Source organism: Halichoeres trimaculatus, unplaced genomic scaffold (assembly GCF_033239565.1).
Source record: "Halichoeres trimaculatus isolate MK-OKI-2021-1 unplaced genomic scaffold, fHalTri1.1 fHalTri1_scaffold_3, whole genome shotgun sequence".
Classification (NCBI taxonomy): Eukaryota; Metazoa; Chordata; class Actinopteri; order Labriformes; family Labridae; genus Halichoeres; species Halichoeres trimaculatus.
In genome coordinates, this window is record NW_027437181.1 from 23,458,042 (window position 1) to 23,482,203 (window position 24,162).

The 24,162-nt window shown below is 41.5% G+C and overlaps 1 protein-coding gene across 2 annotated transcripts in view; it reads right to left on the reverse strand.

Annotated features, from left to right (window-relative positions):
* unc13c (unc-13 homolog C (C. elegans)) overlaps positions 1-23,834 on the reverse strand; it is a 121,197-nt gene extending 97,363 nt beyond the window's left edge. Inside the window, exons 1-5 of one of the 2 annotated variants that reach the window (XM_074665614.1) lie at positions 23,128-23,834; positions 12,506-16,771; positions 3,902-3,924; positions 3,259-3,305; positions 2,008-2,086 (exon numbers count right to left, since the gene is read on the reverse strand). In XM_074665614.1, the coding sequence (XP_074521715.1) occupies positions 2,008-2,086; positions 3,259-3,305; positions 3,902-3,924; positions 12,506-16,574 (4,218 nt within the window). In that variant the 5' untranslated portion in view covers positions 16,575-16,771; positions 23,128-23,834. The remainder of the gene's footprint in view (positions 1-2,007; positions 2,087-3,258; positions 3,306-3,901; positions 3,925-12,505; positions 16,772-23,127) is intronic. The other variant, XM_074665615.1, reaches the window with a different exon arrangement.
* Between the last annotated feature and the right edge of the window lie 328 nt (positions 23,835-24,162).

Sequence of the window (24,162 nt, forward strand, 5' to 3'; positions counted from 1 at the left end):
CAACACACATCTGCTCAGACTTTCAAAAACTTACTTGGACATTAAACAGAACACACCCACATAAGACACTCTCACAAACACTGATAACACATACACACAGATACACACAGATACACACAGATACACACAATTATGTCGGATAGCTGTTACATTAATATCATAGAGTTTGGGTGACCAGAGATTGATAGACATTTATCCCAGACTGGAGGGAGTTAAGTAACAGAGGAATGCAGACATGGACAGCTGACAATATTGGATCAGTCTTTACCACCACCCTCCTGTCTGTTCAGCCCAGCCATGGTAAAGATCCATGGAAGCCATGGAGGATGTAGGAGGGGACATGACCTCTACATGAACTGTGAGTGTTGATGTAAGTTTATCAACATGCACCGGCACTGCTGAGGTTGCTACAGGCAATACAATACGACCCTGTGTCCTGATGTTATCTGATCGACTACAAATACAGAGTTCAATGCTTTGTGAAGACATTTTTAACTTTCTTTTTTTTTAGTTTGTTTGTTTATGTTTTTGCATCCCACCATGCGGCGGGGAACCCTGCTGTCCTTTCCAATTAAACGCTGTTGCTGCCCTGAAGCAATCACACAGCACATGGGGGACATTGACAAAGGAGAGGCATGAAAGGGTACCAATTGTTTTGCTGACTACTGACTTCATCCCACGTGTAAAAGGCTTGCTTTTTGTCACTTTTACATGATTTAAAAGCCTCATACAATTAAATCAGAAGTCAATGAAGTCTCTCGGATATATTTTTGGGTTGAGTTGTCAAAATTTCAATTAAATACTTTTTTTTTTTCTTTCAAGCCTGCCGAGCAACAACAACAAAAAGATATAAAAGAGAAAAAAAGGAAGAAAATGGCCAAGCACCGGCAAGGCTGAAATCTGACAACTCACTGAAAAATATCACCCATAGCTGTTATGGGTCTGTGTAGGAATGGCAAATACACCCAAAATCCAAAAAGAAAAATATTACAAATAAAAAAACGACAACCCATACTTACCAAGACATTGTTGGTTATTAATTTCATGAGAGATATGGACAAATACAGCATCAACTCATGTTGTTCACTGTGATATAAACATTCATCACCATCTTTGTGCATGACATCAAGCCAGTATCATGTTATTTTACAAGAAATTTTAAAGAGTAGAATCTTTCAGTACTTTACGGGTTGTTTTTTTAAAAAAAACCTTTAATGCAAGAAGCAGATTTTATTTTTTTGCTTTGTTATTTAAACTAAAAGTACATGAGGATGAGAGACAGACGTAAAACAAGACATACAGAGACTGAGCAGGACATCATGGACAAACAGTTATAAACAGACATGAAAACGACTGGCATCACCACAGCCTGTTGTCCTTCTCTGAAACTAACCATGTGGCACAGTGCTAAAGTGGACTGTAGTGAAGCAGGCCTCTCTGTGGGATATGTTATGACACATTATGTTGCAATAAAAAACAAATGGGGGAGCATCGCCGTGATGCAACATCTTAAACGCTCTCTCTAGGCTAATTAATCAAACCCTGGAGTAATAGCTAAGGCTACATTCAGCTTTCCTGAAAAGCAATGGTTGCTTTTATCACCAATCAGCTCCTTCCTGGCTTGTTTTAATCTCAATAAAAGTTTTATGCAAAGTATTTTCTCAAGTAGGTCTACATATGTGAGGAAGTTCTGTACCATAATGAACCTGTAATTGAAACCATCAATCTGGGTGAAGTTATGTTTTAACAAGCATCATTGTTTTAGAGACTGCCACTAAAAGAATATTAAGGCTATTATCAGCCTGTGGATGTTATATAATGATACAAAAACACACTGTTGTTCCAAAGTGCTGTTACATTTTATCAGGTTCCCAGTAAAGTTCTTATTGTCTTCAGCAGAGAGTCATCCCCACACGGAGCAGGACTCCACCAGTGTGTTATAATGTGGGGTCACTCAGATATATTTGACATAAATCAAGCGTAACCTTGTTGAAGCAGATGACTCACCAGGTCTCGGACAAGAGGCACTGTCCTCTTGCGGCGTAAATCTGGCATGCTGTCAATACCATAAAGAATACTGCCAGCCCTGGAGAAGCAGACAGATTTAAGGTGTATTAATATCATAATAATGCCATGCTGGAGGAGACATTACTATTGTGAAGGGGGGGGGGGTTGATTTATACAGCCAGCAAACCTCATGGATCATGCCTCCTACCTAACCTGTCTCACCCCTCCCTCTCCACTTCACATGAAGTCAACCACCTGTGCTGAGGCTGCATGTAATCCCCTCACCCTCTGCTATTTCCATGGATGCCCTCTCTTCCATGCCATCTACATTAAACGTGGTATAAGTGCAGCAAAGCCTGTTATTGTTACATATTATAGCTATCAGTGAATATATATTGCATACTTAGGATACAGAACATGAGATTAATTGAGCAGTGAAAGCCCACTGCAGCAAAAACGCTAAAAACAGCTGACTCCATGGCTCTGAACTTTTCCAGATGAGTTTCACTCAGTCTCTATAAGACTTCAGTTCCACTTTTCCTTGCTCTCTATCCTCCAACTCCCTAGTGCAAACTCCCCAGCCCCCTCACTGCTCTCCCACCAGTCTTGCTCCTTTCCCATGAGGCTCTCAGTGGCATCACCTCAGCTGTCAATCACAGCCTCTCTAATGACCTCAACATGACATCAAGGCTCCAGTGCTTCCACACAGATAAAGGTCCTCAAGCTTTCCTGTCAGTCCTCTCAGCGACATCAGTGGTATGACCCTAAAGATACACAACGTGACGAGCTGTGCTGGCCCTTGCCTCACCCTCATGCCCCTTGGCTCTCACTGCGTTTATGCACAGTGCATGCCACAGATGGCTGTATATTCACAGCCTGTGCATGAACTATTGAGGCCAAATATCATGATTAGCAAGTCTTACTATCACAATATTCACTAACAATAGTTGGCTTGATCTATCTCTTCCACAGACATTTCATCATCCCTGCTCTCAAAACTTGATGAATTAAAACGTTCCTCCCACATGTGAATCTAGCAAGATACTTCTTTTTTCAATCAGGCACTTTTTCATCCTACAGTTTGCCACAAAACAGAGATTACGATCCTTAAATTTGGGCTGCATGCCAAAGAATCTGCATATCTGTAACATTTTTGCTTCGTGTGCCTCAGCGTGGGGGTAGAACACAACAGAGCAGCTCTGATTTGTGCAGTTTTGAACTGATCAGACCAGAAAGTGAGCCACCACTCACCCTCCAGACTGCAAGCCGAGCACTTTGGGATCCAAAAGACTGCGAGGCTGCAGAAAGAAGAAACGCACAATGTAATGCAAAGTTTATTCACACAACTGAATCAAAACAAAATAGCAAAAAGTAAACATAAGAAATGTACAGAATTAAGAAATTAACTCTTAGAAAAATGGCACATTTAGAGTTCATATCAGGATAAAATAAATGATAAGAGAGAAAGAGAAGGGAGGGAAGCACCACAGGCAAAAGACCAAATTATTCCACATCAATGTAATTTGTGAGCTCAAGACTCAGTTTGCCGCTTTTGGTGCTTCGGGCCAGATTTGCTTATTGTGTAACACTCCCTCCTCACTAACCAAAATGTCCAGTTTGAAAAACAAATCTTTTTCTTAAAAGAGAGGAATGGAAAGATAACCAGCACAAAGTGACAGCAAAATTGCTCAGAGGCACATGCTGTACTCTCTTAATACACATAGATATCAATCCAATTATCTGCAAATCAAACACACACACACACACACTCACAGATACACTCAGGTAAACACCATAACACGCAAGATTTGTTCACTGACATGTACACAATGACATGCACATGCAAAGGAGTCACAAATGTCCACACGGTTGATGACAAACAATGAATTTAAACCTGTGTATCCAAAGCAGTGCTGTCTGAAAGGAGAAAGTGAGAGGAAGGCGGACGGTTAGAAACGAGCAGAAAATACACACACTTGTTAAAGACACTTATCCACTACAACTGCCCAGTGACACAGTTCTGTTTTACAAAAGGATGTATGCAGATCTGTTGACAGAGTCAGCATGCGCCTCGGGGAGAATGGTTCCCATATAAAGCTGAACCAAAAGAAAAGCTGTTACACAACAGGAGGCTCTCAGCTGAAGGTTGACATGTGAATGGAAATCATTGCATAGCTTGATCTAAACCAATGTAGCACAAGTAAAAAAAAAAAAGAGGACTTTGACTGATTACATTACCTGAGTTCACACTCATTGCTATGGAGACATGGCACATTAGGTAAGCATAAGCAGTGGGTATCATATCGCCGTTTAAGAGACAAACTGTGAGAGGGCAGGCCCTTTAAATAAGCAAGACTGCAGAGGTGTAATTACTGTGCTATTGATCCATGGGTGATGAATGGCAGTATAATCATGATCTAATGTGCTACAAACAAAAAAACAGCTGTTTACAAGAGAAAGATCAAATTGCTGCTCTGATTAAAATGACTTTGTGCTGTTGACACGCAGTTACTGCATTACTAATGCAGCTTCAGGCGTCAGCAAATTAGACTCTAATTTTTAAACTATCTATTCAACTTTGTTTTCACTCTTTACTTGAGCAATGATAGAAAAATAGAGAAAAAAATCATCCATTAAATTAACTGAACGCAATAAATACATTAATAAGGTTTTTATTGATGCAGTAGTTCTGTATGCACCATGAGTTGGGGCTGCACGATATGGCCAAAATCCAATATATCGATATTTGTAGGCTATATCTTGATACACGATATATATCTCGATATTCTGATTTCTCCTCTAAATCACTATATTAATGTTGAATCCAACCCTTTTGATGGGTAAAATGACATCAGTATAATGATTTAAGCAGACCTTTTAGTTGGATTTTTAAAATTTAAATGCAAAAATGGGAAATCTCAATCAGCAAACCTTTTTTTTTTAACCAAACTTTATGTAGTTACATGTTTTTAGTTCCAGTAAAATAATTTATTCTGATTTATTCAACTGGGTGATTATATTATATTACATTATATTATACTTTCAAAATATGAATTGAAGTTGGAGATAATCTTGCTTTTATTTCCATAAATCAGCTACCTGGATAATGTTGGTCATGCTGAAAGGACTCTAGTGACTTCTGTCTTTGAGCCTGGGGTCTGGTTGAATAGTATTGGATTTGGGTTTGTCTTCTGATATTATCCCAGCTAGCAGTATTTTGGTATTCAGCTGTAAAATAGCATCAAACTCATCTGCTGTCATGTTTTGAGCAGTGCACAGCTGATTTCAGGGGGGGGGGCGGGCACGTAGAAAAGTGAAAGTTAAAAACATATCGTGTTTGTTTCTCGTTGTGGAGAGCTGGAAGAGAATCAGGGATCATACAGGCAGCAAAGGAAACCCAAATAAGCAACTTCGCTTTAGAAAACAAGCCCTAGGAACCTGCAACCCGAGACTGATAAGACAAGCGACTTTCCTTCTCTCCTCTCCTATCACAACACGCAAGCGCAGGAGAATTTTTCTGGGTGGGCGGGGGAGTATGGTGCTCACTGTGAGAGGAGCACCGGCTGAGCAGCAGAGAGTGAAACGAGCGAATCACCGAAGAGAATTACGTTCTAACAACTGAAAACATTTAGTTTTCTGTTTATACTCGACGATTGTGATATAGCCGTTTTATACATCTCACGTGCGAAAGCCGTGCAATACATCGAGTATATTCGATATATCCCCCAGCCCTACCATGAGTCTTCACCATAAGTGCAAATGTTATCATTTTGATATTTCTCAGGAGGCCGCTGTTAACACCAGACAATGTGTGGTGCATGGTAATGCATTAAGATGCATAGCTTCAAGGGCGAAAAAAAAGTTGCGTTAATTATTGATGGTGTTGATTTTTACATACGACTACTGTTCCCAGCTTGTATTAATAAATTGACATCACTGGTTAATGTCATAGCATCAGCTGCACCCACACAGACTCGGCACTCATAGAGGAGTTCAGCTGCAGGCAGGTACCATGGACAGCGCTCTGCTCAGCTCAGATCAGATTTGTAAGATTGAGTCATCTCCTCCACCAGCAGTCTGCAGCTAGATGAAGACCAACAACACGGACCGCTGTGTGACATAAACTTAATTTCACCAGAGCCTTTAATCTCAGGAACAAAACTGTAATTGACTTCACAGGAAATCTTTGTGCGTGTGCGATAGTTTCAGTGTGTAGTGGGGGCTATGTGTTGAAGTATGACAAGCTACAGTAAATCCTACATTTCATAGCCAACACATGTGGTCACACATCACATATATCTGAGTTTACTGGAGTGGAAAAGCCTACACATGGCTTACAGTACAGCTTGGACTGAGCCCTGCCCTGACACACACAGAAACATGTGTTGCTGCATGTATGGTGCATGTACCCAGAGATGTGGGAGAGATACTACTCTGTGTGTATGTGTGTATATTTACAGTCAAAGGGAAGAGCAATGTATACATCAAATCAGTTCTGACTGACTCCACCAGACCCCAGTTTTTACTATCTTTTAGCCATTATGCAGAATGACAAAGTGGGTCATGACCACAGCCAAACGATGTGAGTGTGTGACGATATCTCAACAGAGCTCAGGAAAAACAGAGAAATCACAATAATGAAGAAGAGGACAGCCTGTGACAGCAAATCAGAATCTTTATCCTTAGTTTGAAGATTCTTGTGTGAATGCTGGAAAGAACACAGGGTTTCAAGAAATCCTCAAAGTGCACCACATGATAGTCTGCATTTTTGTGCAAACATTAAAGCCTGAGTGGATTCATAGAGGTCCATGAGAAGTGAATATATTTGACAACTTTTCTCCAGTGTCTCAGGCTTTATCCTCTAAATATTTAAGCCATTTTGCCCTTATCAGTGTTTGTCTTGTTATTCAGAACATTATTAGGAAAGAGAAGGGCAACATTTCACTCTTTATTTATCCTTACAGTCTTCACAGTTTTTGCGTCAGTATAGGCTTGAAACCTGCAGTACTAATACAGAATCAACATTCATCCCTTGTCAAACTTCTACTTCTCCAAGAAGCCAGCCTTTTTAAGTTTATTTCAACCCAGATTCAAAAACTGCAGAACTACAGTCTCTGACTATTGAAGCAGAGAAAACTTGTGACAGGAGTATGAGACCAACATGACTGCCAGTTTGTGCAGATTTGACTTTGTGCGAGCAAGGTCCCAGCACAGAGCATAGGCTGCAGACCTAACAGAGTACACATCCTGATGAAAAGAAGTTGCATGCCAACCGCTGGCCACCGCAAGTGTGGCCATGTCAACTTTGCCTGTCTGTCATGACATAATGTTCAAGTCACAATACACTCAGATCAAATCTTGCCAGAGCAGAAGAGTTTGTGTCAGCTGTACACAAAGTTTCAATTCTGGATGGAGGAACAAGTCTATACACAGCAAACGCAATGTTCAATATTGGACACAATAATTCAAATATTTACAGAAAAAAAAAATGGTTTTAACCACCCAACACTTCACTTCTGTTTTGAAAAAAGCAGACTGGGTTGGTCTAACCACCAACATTTTTCAGGACAAATTTCCCTCACCTCAACAAAAATGAGTCACACATACACAAAAAGGCTGGTGAAAGCTTTAGATGGATTAGAAAGGCCTTGTTATTGGTTCAAACAATCAGTGGATTGTTGGGTATACATAACACTAAGAGCACAGATGTAATTGATTAATATAACTGCTCAATTTTAAGTAATACACTTAGGGGTAATGCTTTCATTAGGATGATTTAAGCATCAGCTACCCCTGTGCTTCACCTCTTCTCTTGAAATAAAAAAAAGTAAGTGAACAAGTTAGTGTCCTAAAAGAGTCATCAGTGACAACTCTCTACAACAGCTAATAAACATTACGCTACTTTAAACCATAGACTGTATGAAACATGGACGTAGTCTCGCCGGTGTCACCCGTCTGTTTCTGAAACGGAAAATGAAGCACATCGGCTAAAGCGGCCATATTGGTAGTGGCAAGGGCTTCGCCTACAGCCATAGGGCGCCGGCTGTCACATGACCCTCAGCTGTGCCTCTGATTGAGGGAGCACGCAATCTCAATATCCTCTGAACGGCGGTGTTAGAAAAAAAATCACCCCCTGTACAGTGTGTGCTGATAGTAAAATTAGCGACTCAGACAGGAGACGTTTTTTGAACCAGGCTGTAAATAGGTTAATTTCTGCTTTGTAAACAACTTTTTTTGGCTTGGTGTGTATGTGACACCCAGTACTTCCGGAGCCAGCCTCAAGCGCACACTCGATAAACAGCAGATTTTAGCACTTTCACATTGTCTCATATTCTCAGACCAGAGGTTGCTGCTTGCTTTAAACCAATGTTATTCAGGAAAGTTTCAGTAGGGTAACCTCAACCCACGTCAAGCCCACCCTCCCCATGCACCTCATCCTCAGAATTGAACGCACATGGACATAAAGAACAATAGAAATGCTACTTTTTCTTTTTGTCTGTTTTGAATGAATTTAAAGGTTTATGTATTCATTTTGGGGGGGGTCATAAATAAGATCACAAACGATTTGCAGAATAACAGATGAGTGATTAAAGAGAAGGACAAAGCTGGGGGCGTGCTCTTTGAGAGGCTGTAGCCTTTCAGGCTCTGATGTACTGTAACGTGGTGGCTAAAAGTGAGATGTTAACATCATGGGTGCCTGTGATGCTAAATGGTTCACTGCTCGACTCTCTGATGACTCAAACAATACCACCCAACCAGACCATGCTAGGAGAGAAAACAACTGCAGTTCCCCTTGGCTCACTTTTTTTCCTTTTTTTTAGTTATGATTAAAGGTTGTGGCAGGCTGGTGTCAGAGAGTTTATTTGGTTCATTTCAGCACAGAAATAGAACCCCTGTAGGATTTAACCAGAAATAGTGAAATGGGGTAAAATGGGTTATCAACCATTTTCCAAAAGCAGATTCTCCTATTGGTGTTTTAGAAGTGAGACTTAGATTGATCAAATGGAAGCAAATCTTTTGCCGTCTGAGTAAATCTGAATTATCACAATGTGAAAGGTTGTAGGAAAAATAAAAGCATGTCAGCGAGGAGAATGTGGCGTTACAACAATGAGAGCATAATGCTGGAGTGTCACAAACTTAGAGGCAAACTGGATTCATGGCTTTTCAGAGCCCTGAGCAGGAAATGTTTACATGTGACAACAGTCAGTTGGATGGTATCACCCTAAACAAGAGGGCCATTGTTCTCTCATATCAACACTTTCTGGAGAAATGGCGCACTAAGCACAAAGAGGGTCTACCTCCATGTGTCCCCCAGGAGCCAGCAGCAAACTTCACTAGCAGCAGACCTCTATAAATATTCCAAGCAAGGCTGACCTGGTTACAAAATGCCCTTGGGAGTGTGAATTAGCATCTGAATACAGACGCTGCTGTAGCCAGTTGAAGACGGGCCTGCCAGGAGTGGCGGTACTGCTGAGACTCCCTTCACAGCATCAACACAGACCAACCAGCACGCTTCAGAGCATAGGCATGATGTGCACGCATCAGCCACAAGAGATGAAGGCGCAAAGCTAATAAGGGGTGTTAGAGGATCTCTGTCTGTAATATCAAATATGGCTACTTCTTATCAGCAGTATAACAAAGCTGAATCTGCTTCTATAAGCTCTGTTAGAGCACAGGCAAATTCTCACATGCAAGTGAGCCACACTTTAATCAAGGATTTATTTAATCTAAGCAGGTGGAATCTATGGAATACAAACTCACAACTGAAGAGTTTTTCGTTTCACAATTCAAATGTTTATTACCATGACTGACAATTTAATATTTAATCTGTATAATGTTAAAACAACCCTTGTAAGTTAATAATCTAAAAACACAGCTGTTCATTTTGTATAAGGACAAGTGAGTATTGGTGTTGGGCTAATACCAGCCTTATTTCAAGGTATCAGTACTTGTGAAGGTTGCTGATATCAGCAGCCGATACTCAAGGCAAAAATAGTCTTATATCGAGTAAGTGCTCCTTACCAGTTGTAGTTGCTGTTAAATTGCAGCGGTTTGACACCACGGCAAATGTGCATCAGGTCCTGTTCAGACAACATGAGTGAACCAGGGGAAGTTAACAGTCAAACTGTCTTTACCCATCTTAGAAAGCAAGAATCCTGACTTCCATCCACCAGTAACTATCGTTATTGCTTTTCCCTTCTTGGTGTCGCGGAGGGCTTGGTCTAATCCAAATGACACTGAGTGCAAGGCGCGGTATATTCCCTGGACAAATCACGCACAGCAACCAACAACTATTCCCACATACCCTCAGTCCAATAAAAGCAACCAAATAACCTGAGTAGGATGTTTTTGGATTGAGGGAGCAAGCTGGGGTCCCTGGAGAGAACCCATGCATGCACAGGCAGAAGCTGTGAACTCTGCGCCGAATGGTACCTTCCTAGACAAATACAATCAGGAACTTTTTTTGCTGTGAAGCAGGGGTACTAACCACTGTACCATTATGCATTCCAAATCTAGACTTGCATTTCACAAGTTTTAAAAAACAACTAACACTAAATAAACACTTTGAAATACTTAAAAAAGCATCTACCATTTTCTTTTGTAATCAGACAAACAAGCTCAAAGCAGTGAAATGGTTAAGACAACTGGCCACATATTAACAATAGGAGTCACATGTCCACAGTCTACTGCAGGACTCCGCTAACATACAGCTCAGAGTTAAGATGATTTAGATGTTGTGAATCTGTCTGTGAGTCAGGCTGTCAAATTAACACTGCCTACTCATTACCCCATCAAAATGAAAGAATGAACAGAATTGGGGATAATATTCACAGTCCTTAAACATTAAAGATTGATTCCTGTCTCATTCAAACACACCAATAAACTAGTGGGTTGGAGGGGATTTATATTAATGATGCCACTACTTGAGAAATTTAAAGAGTACTGATACTTTTCAATTTAAAAATGTCTTGCTGAGTATTTCTATACCCCATCTTAAAAATCATGATTGCTTCCATAAAGCAACATTTAGCTCAAGATACTATTCTAGATTTTCTAATCTTAACATTTTATATTAATGATGAGCTTTACGAATCTGTCACCCAAAAGATTTACCCCCCTTATACCCGTATTCTTAATGTTTTGGAATATTGTCATGTATTTACTCCAACGGTAATAATTTTGAAAACACTGTGAAATGTTTCAGCTCTGTCTTGCCTGCCAGCACCCTTCTTTTGAGCTGGTCACATAACAACGCAAGACAGTTAAGGCATTAACAGTCACAGTACTGCATTTGTACTCTGCAGGGTGTTGTGGAAACGTGCCCACTGAAAGGTTTGTGCACACATTTGTCACATAGCCTCCCAGTCATCAGGTGTAGCCTATATTCCCTGAACTACAGTACCCACCTCACTGTGAGTGCCACATTTGCAGCTACAGTACATATGTAGGTCAAACACTTTTTCATTTTAAGTAAGAGCGGAAAATCCCTGGTCGCTTTTTTTCACTCTAGTTGAACTCCATGTTTCTTACAATAAAACAATCCCAACCATAAACCCATGCTGATTTTAAATTACATCCTTTTTCTTTTAAGCAAATTAAGCCTCGACCCATCAACTATTCAGCATTTGGATTCAGGGCAACTTCCTCACTGAGGCAAATATGTGAGACAAAGAGACAAATGTGAGCATTAGCATGGCTTTCTGCTGCATGTGGAATGAAATGTCTCTCATTTAAAACACAGAAATGCAAACATCAGTGACATACAGAACATTAGCCACAGAAAGTCAATATGAACAGACTTTATAATCAAATTAGCTTTGACTGTCTGCTCCCAGGATGACACCCAATTATGGACTGCAGTCATGTTTCTCTCTGAAGAATTCATGATGGTCATGAAGCAAGTTGTGATAAACTTTGAAAAGACATGTTCCAAGTCTCAAACCTTGAGCCAATGTCCGCTACAGAAGAATGGAGTGCCATGAGAATTAAAATATGAAGTAAAAGCTCAAGTAGCACTACCTTCAACCTTCAGACAGAGTCCTCCCTTCAGTTTTTTATCAAAATGAATTACCAATTCATGTGGGATCACCAAGACCTTTTTGAAGAGCATCAAAGTCAAAGCGTTCTGAAACCCAACAATCTTTATACATCAAGTTCAAGGTCTGGGCATGTCTGCCACATGAATAAAAGTTGTTTATTATGAGTCAGACAACTATACAGCCTCCTCATGCAAAGTATATATTCAAACCATTGTGAGCAGTTTCAGTCAATTTTCAGTTCTGTATGGTATAAAATTTTAAGTGATATTGAAAAGTTAACATTTTTCTAGTATATTCTATTTATTGATTTTATTTCAGTTATCAAGGTATAATGATAACTATGTGAACAGTCATATATTAAGCACATTAATTCTGGCTACATACTGCCAATTAAAACTTTTTTAGAACAGTACAACATCAAAATACTGAGAAAAAAATTAAGAAATAAAGAGTCATACCTCCAGCCAGGATCTGCTGTTCCAGTTCAGCCATCTGTTTCCTGTAGGCCCTCAGTGCTGCCTCCTTGAATGTGGGTCTAACACGTTTCTTGGGTGGGGCCTCCGGAGGCTTCTCCTCTGCCACGTTTTTGTTTTCATCCTCTTGCTGTGGTTCCTCTTTTTCCAGAGCTTCAACAGCCTCCTCCACTATCTCTGCAACCTCCTCTAGCTCCTCAGCCTCATCCATCTCTTCTGTCATATCGTTGTCCTCAGTCTCATCCGGTTCCTCTACGTCCACATACTCCACCATTGCGTCATATTCAGCAGTGTCTTCAGTAAGCTGGGTATCATAGTCCTCACTGTATTCCTCGTCATACTGCTCGTCCAAACTGCAATCATACTCAAGAACACACGCCTCTTTAGGCGCCTCATAGTCCTCTGTAGCTTCAAAATCTTGTGAAGCTTCCAGATCCTGAGAGGCATCATTGTCTTGTGAGGCTTCAACGTCATCAGATACATCATAGTCCTGAGAAGTCTCACACTCCTGTGCAGGCTCATCTACCTCTTCTGTCTCCTCTGTTTCACTGGCATTGGTTCGACTCTCCAAATTAGCTAGAACCTGCTCCATCACCTCCACATAGTGGGTTTCATTATCCACCGGCTGTTCTGCAGTTTCTGCCGCTGCAGCTGGTTTCTCTTCAGCTGCCTTGTTGAAGACGGGCTCTGTGCTAACGTCAGTGTCCACTGCAGGGCTAGTGCTATTTGTACCAGAGGTCGATGTGGTTCGGAAACGTCCCATAAATGAGGAAGATGAGTTGGCAGGCTCTTCTGGTGGAGCAGGAGCACCCTGTGCACCAGACTTCCAAACAACCTCCAGAGCTGACTTCGCTCTCTGAAGTGTGGAGCCAAAGCCGAATCCAAAAGACTTCTCACTAAGATCTATGCTGAGCCTACTACTCCAAGACTTGGGGACCTCCTCAACCTTCTCCGTTCTTATCTCACTCTGGCTGCGATACATAGAAGAGGTCTTATTCTGGGTTTGGTGAAAACTATGATTGACATCCAGTTCAGGGAACTTTTCCTTGGGAACTGTTTTTGGGGTTTCTTTGGAGGCTACTTTGGGTGCTACTTTAGGTGCCTCTGTAGGGGTGACTTTAGGGGTTTCTTTTTGTGCCACAGCATGACTCTCCTTAGGAGTAACTTTTTGAACTTCTGTTGGTGAAATCTTAGAAACTTCTTTAGAAGGGACTTTACCAGTCTCCTTTGATGCTACTTTTGGCATCTCTTTTGGGACTTCTTTAGTGGATGGTTTCGATGTTTCTTTAGTGACCTCCTTTGCTGCGACTTTCACAGCTTCTTTAGGTGCAACTTGTGGTGGTTCTTTAGCTATGACTTTTGGAGATTCTTTAGGGGACTCTTTAGGTGACTCTTTCGGGGTTGAGATCGGGCTCTCTATTGGAGTTATCTTAGGACTCTCTTTAGGGGACTCTTTAGGACTTTCTTTAGGAGTCACCACAGGGCTTTCTTTTGGTGTCACCTTGGGGATGACTTTAGGAGCCTCAGCTGCAGTTACCTTTGATGTCACTTTTGACACTTCTTTAGCAGTGGGCTTTGGAGCAACTTTAGGTGCAACCTTCGAGCTGTCTTTAGGGGGAGCTTGAGAGGATACTTTAGCTGTTGTCTGAATCTCCTTAGGTAACTCTTTAGAAGCAGCTTTAGAAGTCACTTTTGGTAAAACCTTTGCAGATACCTTCGGGCTTTCCTTTGGCAATATTTTGGTGGTTTCTTCTTTCTGAGCCAGTTTAGTTTGTTTTTGTGTCACTTTAGAGGCAGCTTTAGGGGCATCTTTAGAAGGTGTTTTGGTGCTTTCTTTTGTTGTCACCTTGCATCCTTCTTTTGACTGCCGGGTAGATGTCTTAATCACAGGCTCCCTCTCTGTGATGGGAGGGATAATGTGGGTGGTAATAGGGGGTAAGGAAGATTCCCTGTCAAGCATCATGAATTCCTCATCTCCTTCAAATTGTAAATCCACCTCCTGACATTTAGTGATGTTTTCTGGAAAACCAGGGATGGTAGATGGGTCAAAGGGGCTGCTAACCTCTATCGAGGCTTCCAAACCAGAATCAGCTCCCTGCTCCAGATGATGCCAGTCTTTCCATGGTGAGAGGTCACCTTGCAAGGACACCTGGGAGCCGCTATAATGGCTTCTGTCTCCGGACATGCAGACAAGGCCATTGCTCACGCCACTGTCAATAGTTTCTGTTGTTTCAACCTCATTGTGTTCATAGGTGGGATTCTCATGGCTTAGTGTGTGAGTGGGGCTAGCATACCAGGAGGATGCCATGTCTTCTTGTTTTCTTTGCCACAGTTCCTGATCTGAAGAGGACAGCAGGGAGCAGCCATTGGCCCGTGTAAAGTACTGGCTTTCTGAGAAGTCCTCTGAGTATGACTGGCAAAGTTTTGAGCAGTCAGACTCTGAGCGGCTCAGTTTAGGGGTGGAATAGTCACTCTGGGAAAGCCAACCAGGGGTCAGGTCAGAGTAATATGCTTTTGCATGCTTGTCTGGGTCATAGTAAGAGTCATCAGCATAGTGAACTGTGCCTGAGTAGCCTGCTTCCTCTCCTGACCGGCTATGATCATGGGATCGCCTCTTCTCTGATTTGCTTTTGTGAACAGGCTTGGAAATGACCATTGCATATTTATTTCTGCTTAATTCATCTAATTCTTTATCGCTGTCCATTGAATCCCAGTCATCACTCTCTACTACTTTTTCCTTCCCTGAGACCTTTATATCCATGCTTTCATAAGTTTGTGAGGAAGACATTGCTTTGTCTTTTCTCTCTTTTCCATCATGAGTTAAACTGTCAGTGGAGACCGTGATACCAGTCCCTTTAAGTTTGTAGCATTTTTTCAAGACTACATCCCTCTCTTGAGTGGTCGCAAAAATAACAATTATAGGACGGGGTTTTGCATTCGAACATTCTCGTTGTTGCCCTAACCTATGAGCAAGCTCGATTTTAATATTCTTTTGGGCATCAATGAAACCCATTTTGTCCTTTAATATTTTATATATTACACTCTCTGTTTTCTCTGACCTTTCCTCTGGAACATTGAGGAATCGCAAGGTTGAATTATTTGCCTGGTGGCTTATTTGTTTTATGTAGTCATGAATATCCCGTGTTTCCCTTCTAGACTGCACGAATCCTGAGCGAAGCTGCTCGATCTCACTCTGAACTACCTCTACACTGCTTGAGATTTCATCAATGGAGCTTTTGAGAGCATTGACATGGCCACGCAGCTCAGACAGTTCTGTCTCTATCTGACTGATCCCCTGAAGCTCCTTGAATATCATCTCCATGACATCCTGGGTTTGACTGATGCAGCCTGTGGAAGAGGAGCCAGGCTCCAGGGTCGAGCTCTTTTGCTGCCGTCCAGCACGGTCCAAGGATTTGCTTCGGATGCCTAGGGTTTTCCGCCAGTTGCTCACTTCTGAGTCTGAGGAGACACATTCCTGACTCTTTTTCCATTTTCTCAACTTGCGTAGAGCACCTAGCCGAAGTGTGTGAAGACTAGAACGTTCCACCCGTTCCCCTTCAGAACTTCCATCAGAGGGAGCCAAACTGATGAGGCTCTTCCTATTTCGTCTTACTGGCATAGTGTGTGATTTATGCTCATCCAGTCTTCTGACAGGTTTTGTCTCACTCAAGGAGTCGGAGTAACTACTATCAATCGAAAGAACCTCAGGAAAGATACTTTCATTATTATTCAAAAAAAGAGAGTTTTTTGGGAGTCCATTTGCTATAGCCACTCGATAACTGAAAGTGGGTGACAGAGATGAGCAGTCGTTCTTTCCGTCGTCGTCTTCAAGCGATATGTTACGTGCCGAAGAGCATTTGGAAATCTTTTTAACTGTAGTCTTCAGCGTGGTAGAGAGAGTTAGATTGTGTGCTTGCAAATCAGTGGTCAATTTGGGCTCTTTATTTTCGCTTCTCTCTTTCTTCTTGATTGGTTTTGCCAATTTCTTTGTAAACATTCCTTTGCAAATCTTTTTAATGCAGGATGATATAGTCTTTATTAGGGCAGAAACCATGGATGTTAATCCTGTGAACTGTTTCTTATAGTCTAATGAAAGAAGTTGGCTGAGAGTACAGCAGTGGTAAGCCAAGCAAAATCAGCTTGTGTTTGACAGTGGGGACCCAGCTCACAATCACCCAAATCACAGCCTGTGTAGATACTCAGTAGTATTATTTAAATCCAGTGGCTTTCCTCAAGAAATGGACCATCCCTCTGAAAGACAAACAAAAAGAGAATAATTACTCAGCAACATAGTTTTTATATTGTATTTGAAGAAAAGCAGGAAAATTCAAAGTGGCATTCACTGGGATAGTGAAACACCAAACAACAAACATTTAGTGCTGTCAGGCGATTAAAAAAAACAATCTATTTAATTACAGGATTTGTAATTAATCAATCTATTAAATCACATTTTAATCTCATATCTGTTTAAGGTTCCCAAACAAAGAACTTGAATTCTGTGACATTACAAAATTGTAGTGCTGACTTATCAAATGAATACATGATCATAAAATGTCCTTTTTTGCTGCCATTGACATCTATTGATGCCAATTTGATTGCAACTTTTCCCTGAGTCCATAGAGGTAAATCATGTTTTTTTAGCTGGGGGAGGCAGGGTCTGGTAGAGCTTGTCAATCAAAATCATGCTCGTGAACTACTGTGGGTGAGAGCAGTGCGCTCTTTGGATGAGAGACCAGCACGGATATGAGGAGAAGATGTGAGATGACAGAGACAAAACAAGACGCTCCAAGTCAGAAAAGTTTTAGGCAGCTCACGCTTAAACTGAGGATGTGTCGCGGTAGCTCAGAGAGAAAGAGCGGCGCAATGGTAAGAAAAAACAAGAGAGATCATCAAGAGGATCAAAGGATGGAGCACCCAAGATGACCGTGATAAAAAAAATGTGTTTCGTCTGATTTGTGGATCAAAAACAGGAAGGGAGACATAAAAGAACAGAGTCCACTCTTCTTAGGTAGTTTAGGTGTTTACATAGTCATAGAAAACAATATTGTTTGGGTCTTGAAAAATTGTTCAAGATGCTCTGAAAATGGCTGGCAGCTAATTAGTTGATCATGTTTATTTTTATAACACATTAATTTGCGGTGTTATTAATTAATCTCATTAACGCATTAAAGTGACAGCCCTACAAACAATCATACGTTTCAATTTTAAATCCAATATGCAACAAAAGCAAGATTCAAATGCGAAAAAGGAAAGTCAAAGAGTATGAAAGTATGCGCTTTCGGTGCATGTGTCTGAATGTGTGCATGGGGGTGCAGAGGGGGTGAGGGTAATCAATTGTATGTTTATATGACTGTGTGTGCAGTCATGTATGTGTGTGTGTCAGTCAAGGTCAATAGACCCACTAGCAACATTGATGTATCCGGCTCCTCCAGTAGGAGCTAGCCAATTATTCTAATTGCCTTAGTGCTACAAGACTCGTGTCAGAGAGCCTGTGCAACACAGGAAGTACTAAACTAAACCAGTGTAATTCCTCAACAGTGATTTCAGGATTGATAATTGTAAGTATCTATTGGATCCATTGTAAAGTAAATTATCTTTTGATTTATTTTAACAAAATACACAAACTGTTGACTTTTTCAATATCTGTCATGATATTGATGGATGATACCACTTATTCAAACATTAGGGTAATGACCTATACTGACATTTAATGTCCCAATTAGATGCATTTTTATGGTTCAGCACCTAAACCATTCATGTATCATAAGGCATATGTGCAGCAGACTATATGATTACAAACAGGACAATATGGCAATCTTAGGGTCATCCAAAGGGGGGCAGAGAATCTTGAGTCATGTTGAAAGGCTTGGATGACATAAAGGTTTTTTTTCCTCCATTGTGTGTAACAGTCCAACTTGGTCTAGAGAGGGATCTTTTTTTCTTTTGTTCAGAAACAAATTAGTTCTGGTGTCAAGAACTTCATGTATCTAAATGACCACAGAGACATACTAACTTCATTTGAGCTGTGAAACACAGCATCACAGTTATTCTTTGTCATTGGGCTGTGAAGAAGACGCAGACATTGGATCTAAAAGATAGGTTACGAGCACAGATGTAAGTCTGATGGATCAATTCCAGAAGCGTGGCCTTTTATCAACCTTACAGGAGTCCAGGGCAAGCTAGGGGCAAGATGTTTGTGCAAGAGAAGACGTTTTATTTTTTTCTTTCACTCTCAGTTTGTGTGCCAGTGTTAACCTTAAGGAGTAAATAAATAAGTTGGGGTTACTCATTACAGTCAGTAAAGTGGTATAACCTGAGCTGACTTTATTTTTTTCATATCACAGATGAATTCTATCCAGTGACTGTCCATCTGTAGTCTAACGTTTGCTTAGTCTAGAGGTTATTTAAAAAAAAGCATCCTTACCTTATTAATAAATAGAATGATGACAGAGTAGGTTTTTAGACTACAGTATTGTCATTTTGGTATAAGGAGGTTCATGACTCAGCTTTGTCGTCCATTGGAGTAAAGCCAAGTGTAGACTTGCCACATGATGGGTCACGACCCAACACTGTCCCTCCCATAAATAAATCTCATCAGATATTGTCTAAATATGTCCTGACACTGCCTCGATGTCTTTCAAGGACATTTTTCAAGCCCTCTTGTGAATATCAAACTGCTATATACATACAAACTATGAGGGTCCACTCTTGAACCTCAGTGTACTTGTTTGAATAAGTCAGCAGCTAAGGGTTAAGTGCTTTACTCAAGGGCATTTGTGGTTGTTTTGGAGAGAGACTGAGGGTTTAGTCACAAACTTCAGCAGATGAAGTCAATTTCTACAACAAAATTTTGAAGTGATATTATCAAACAATCATTCAAAAAAATTAGTGACTCAGAAATTAAGTAAAATCATTTCTCATTACGTGATTTAATACACAGCAGCATACATCTAATGTATTAATAATCTTCAGTGTCAAGTATCGCAGAACAATTAGCACAACTATTAATACAGTCATTAAATTATAGTTCAAATCAGAAGTTACGAGAATGACACCAGCTTTAATGGAATACATTAAAATAACAGTGAAAAGAATGTCACAAAATTAAAGATAAGATTGGAATTTTGATTAATATGATTGTAAAAACTTATTCCAACCTCCCTTAGACAAAGAAGTGATAGATGAAAATAAACTATAGCATCAAACTGTGATGACAAAGTAAATTTTACATGAAGCTGAACTCTTAGTGTTTTTTAAGACAGTGATTTGTCTCTGAAGTTTATTTTGTTTCATGGCTAAAAAGAAAATCTCAACATTATTTTGGATTATCAACACCTTCTTCACCAAATCTTCTTTGAATGATCATACTAACTTTAGTCACACACAATCTGAAGTTGATTAACCTCTCTGAGCAATGGGTATTTGTCCTCATTGTTCATTAATGAAACATAATCTAACCATAAAAGAGGGGTTTATTTTCCTTCATGGTTTAAGTCGAGGCAGAGTGCTGGACACTTGTTAGATATGTTTTTTTTACTAAGCTTACTGAAACAGATTATATGCCACATTTTCAGATTACAGAACACTTAAGAGCATTGCCTATTGAACAGATCCAATATGCTAAAATACTCGCCCTGTATGTAAACAAATACACAAAATGCTGCATCTTAAGCAGGAAGTTGGGTGACTTTAGCTTTCAGCTAAACCAGTAATGGTTTTGATGTGGTTTGAAAGAGGAAGGAAAGATAAACCAGCAAATTAAATTATTAATGGCTGCAAATAAAGACATCCAGAGTAAGTGAGTTCAGATAACCAAAGTGTGTACATGGCTCAGGTTCAGTTAGTGTTCATTGAACTTAAACTCTGTTTGTGGATATATCAAAGAAATGTCAAGATGTGTGAAAGGAAATGAGATTCTAGGGGCTAAGATGGCCGAGCAGTCTTGGTCATGCCTGATGAGGTTTCCCCTCGAGCAGGTGGCCCGGGTTTGAATCCAGCTTGTAGCACTCCCTACTCTTGCCCCATTTCCTGCTTTATCCACTGTCCTCTACTATCTCATTACAGACATGACAAGCATCAAAATTGGACAAAGTTTTTGTTAGAAGTCCATGCTTTAAACTGGACAACCCATGACTAAAAATATATCAAACAAACACCTTAATGTTTATTCTTATGTCCTATCACTGATTGACTCAACCATTTCAGTTCACTATAACACTATACATCAACTGGACCCAACGATGACTGTCGGTTATTTTGAACAATTATCTTAATGCCTTTGTGACACAATTAGTGTCATGAGCATAATGTACCAAAATGAAGTAGGGCTACAACCATGGCTGACAGCTACAAGAATTGCTGTGTACTGTAGTCGTGACTGAAACATCACTTATATGAAGCACCTTGCTGCACTGTGGCTGCCCTGTGTCTGGACAATGCACACTAAAGGAGAACTGGTGTTTAATGAGTGTTGATTACCAATTAGAAGGCTGCCTTCCTCCCTTTACACAGCCAGCACTCTGACATCTGCATGTTAAGGTTTGACAAATGAAGCATTCTTCCTCTTCCTCAGCTAGAGTTGATACGCAAATGACCTGATAATACCCCTGAGGTTTCACCTGTATCGTCCCATTAGAGCGTAATGATGCAAGAATCAAGAAAAAGGGTGACAGATAACTAGGTCGCCTCATCCTGTTTGTGTGTTTCTTTTCAATTTGACCAAAGAACCTGTGCTCTGTGAGCATACTCAGCAGAAAATGAAATAAAGCTACTTTTTTTTCTGAGTAACGGAGCGTGTGTTAGATCAGATCACATGCTGGATTATCCAGGGGCACAGGATCTCTGCTGCTGTTCACCTTTGCAGATTTGACGCAATCAAACTAAGTTTGTATTTTCTAAGTGGATACAAACAACAAGTTTCTAAAATTGGACAAGCTATAAATAATTAAATTACAACTACTGAATCATGTCTTAAATGAAAAATACAGTGTGGGTGGCTTTTGTATATTATTTTACTTAAAACTATCATGCACGTAATAGTTTTTTAATATCATCATGACATGTTCAAGCAATGTTTTAGTGCCGAAACATGTGAAATTGACTTAATTTTGTGAGACTTTTTGCATATCCAATATTGTGTTATATGTAGCCCTTAAATTTTAGAGGCGTCCCACCTTTTAGCAAAGAACTGCACCTCAAACCACCCTGATTGTCTCAAGTTTCATAAATGTCCTGATATACAGTAAACTGATGAGATAACAACTTGCTTAGTCAGTTAGGGGGGGCGAAAGTATTTGGCTGCCACTGTGACTCAAGAAAACTGGGAAACCCTGTGGTCCTGAGTTGGGGCCACTCCCACTCATGAGTCAGACTGGAGAAACCTCCAGAGAAAGGGGGAGTACCTCAACCACACCCACTCTCTATGCTACCCAGAGCCATGCATTAAAGCCTAGGGACCTATTTCCCCCCTTTTCCCTTAATGCATCTGATTAGCAGAGCACTGTGAAACGCTCAATTTCTCACAGGCCTACAATCTCTGCCACTCTCCTTTAATGAAAATGAGTGTCAGTGAGAGGCATGCTAACCTATTTCTCACAATAGTACAATCTGCTCTGTTCTCCTGATGAAAACGCCAAGTGTGCCAATTTAAGATTATTATGCTGCGAGCAATTCTGCTGCATGCTGTGTGCTGCCTGTGCTGTTATCACTCTTGGTTAAGGTGAGGAATATTTTAGAGTGAACCTTCAAAAACGTATGGATAAGAGATGCTCATGTGTTACGTCATGTCTCCATTACACATGATTATGGATTATGTGAGTGTGGATTAGTGCATGTGGGTGTGTGCAAGCCTGCTCTTCCATGTGTATGTGTGTGTGTGTGTGTGCAGCCGTGCATGCACACACACATGTGCACCACGCATGCCTCCGTGCATGATTGCTTTTGAGCGTGCATTTGCTGCTTTCAGAGGAAAGAGAAGCACACCAGTGGGGGGGATGAGCATGTGAGGGTGTGTGCATCCTCGGATCATATTGCCCTCACGCCCAGCCTCAGCTACATTTTGCCTCCCTTCTCCCAACCTGTGTATTTCCCAGCAGTGAAATATCTGCCTGCAGCCGTAGGAATGTAGCCAACATCACAACAGATTGTCTCCCCTCATAAATCAAAATATTACCATTTCTCTGGCTGACATGACGAGAAGCAGTCTCATCGCATTTGCTCAGTGTGAAACAACAGCATTGCTCACATGCGTTCATGTTTTGCGTGATGCACAACAACATGGGAAAGGTGAGAAGGAGAGCAATGAGACATTTGTGGTTCGACAGTGTTTGTGTCCGATCTTGATGCCAGGATTAAAAAAAAAAAAGATTTAATAGCATTAACACCTTGCATTATTTATTCTTCACCCCAGCTGCATCGACTGAAGATGCCATCTCACCGCATCCCTCCATAATATCGTTTCATTAATCCACTGACAGGGCCACAGCGGGAGGGGAGGGAAGCAACAAGAAGGATGAAGTCAGAACAGTCAAGACCCCCCACCCCCCTTGCCCACCATCACCATGCAAATACACATCCAGCGCCCAAACGGGCTCCGCTGCTGAACATACCTGGTAGTGTCAAATTCTCCTTGCAGGGCGCCAGCGGTAGTAGTGAGCAAGGCGAGCCGTGTGGAGCCGATTCCCCGGTTTCAGCGAACGGTCGGTGTGAGGAGAGCAGCTGGGGAGGGAGGGAGGGGAGAGAGTGGCTCGGTGCGCAGCTGCCTGCTAATACCAGAGCTCACAGCATCTCTCCGAGTCCGTCAGACGCCACATCCCACTGCCCAGCCTCCGCGTACAGATACACGCACACCTCTCCTCCATGCCACCTTCAGTAGGTACCCCCCTCTCTCGCTCCTCTGCTGTGCTCCCTCTGCTCGCGTTGTGGGGGACCGATGATACTGCCTATTTATGCTGCAAGCCCCCTGCTTTTATTCGCTCCACGACGGGCATGCACACCAACAGACACACACACGCACACAAACACAAATACACTCTTGCTCGTAGACGGTGTCACAGCACGGGGTGTCTAGTCCAAAAATAAGGGGCGCAGACGGGTGGCGGAGGCGCCGAGGGGAGGGCAGACAGCGCTGCTGCTCCTGCTGCCCAGACTGAGGCTGTGATCCCCGGCTGGAGAAATGTCTGTCCCTCCCCTGTACAAAACTCTCTCTCTTCCCTCTCTTTCTCTCCCCCTCTACTCACTGAGCTTGGCTGAGACACACTCTCACAAACACACACGAGTCCCCCAAACACACACACTTACACAGGCTTGCGCGAGATGCCATGAGTGAGGGAAGGATGCAAAAAGAAATTGGGGACGTCGACGTAAGGTTAAAAACACACATTCCGATGGAGACATTCCAGTGATGTAATAGGTCAATAAACCTTGAACATCAGATGAAACACACACTGAAGATCATGTTAGGCTACTGGGGGTTTTGCTTTAATTTTTCGTCATGGCTCGTGCGCGTGCCGTCCTCGTACGCTACTGCTTTTAGGAGCGCGTGCGTGGGATTTTGGGCATGCCTGTGAGGCGCGAGGAGCTCGCTTTCATTTCATACAAACACGCATGTGGCAGAGTTCTCTCTACAGAAGCACACTGCTTTG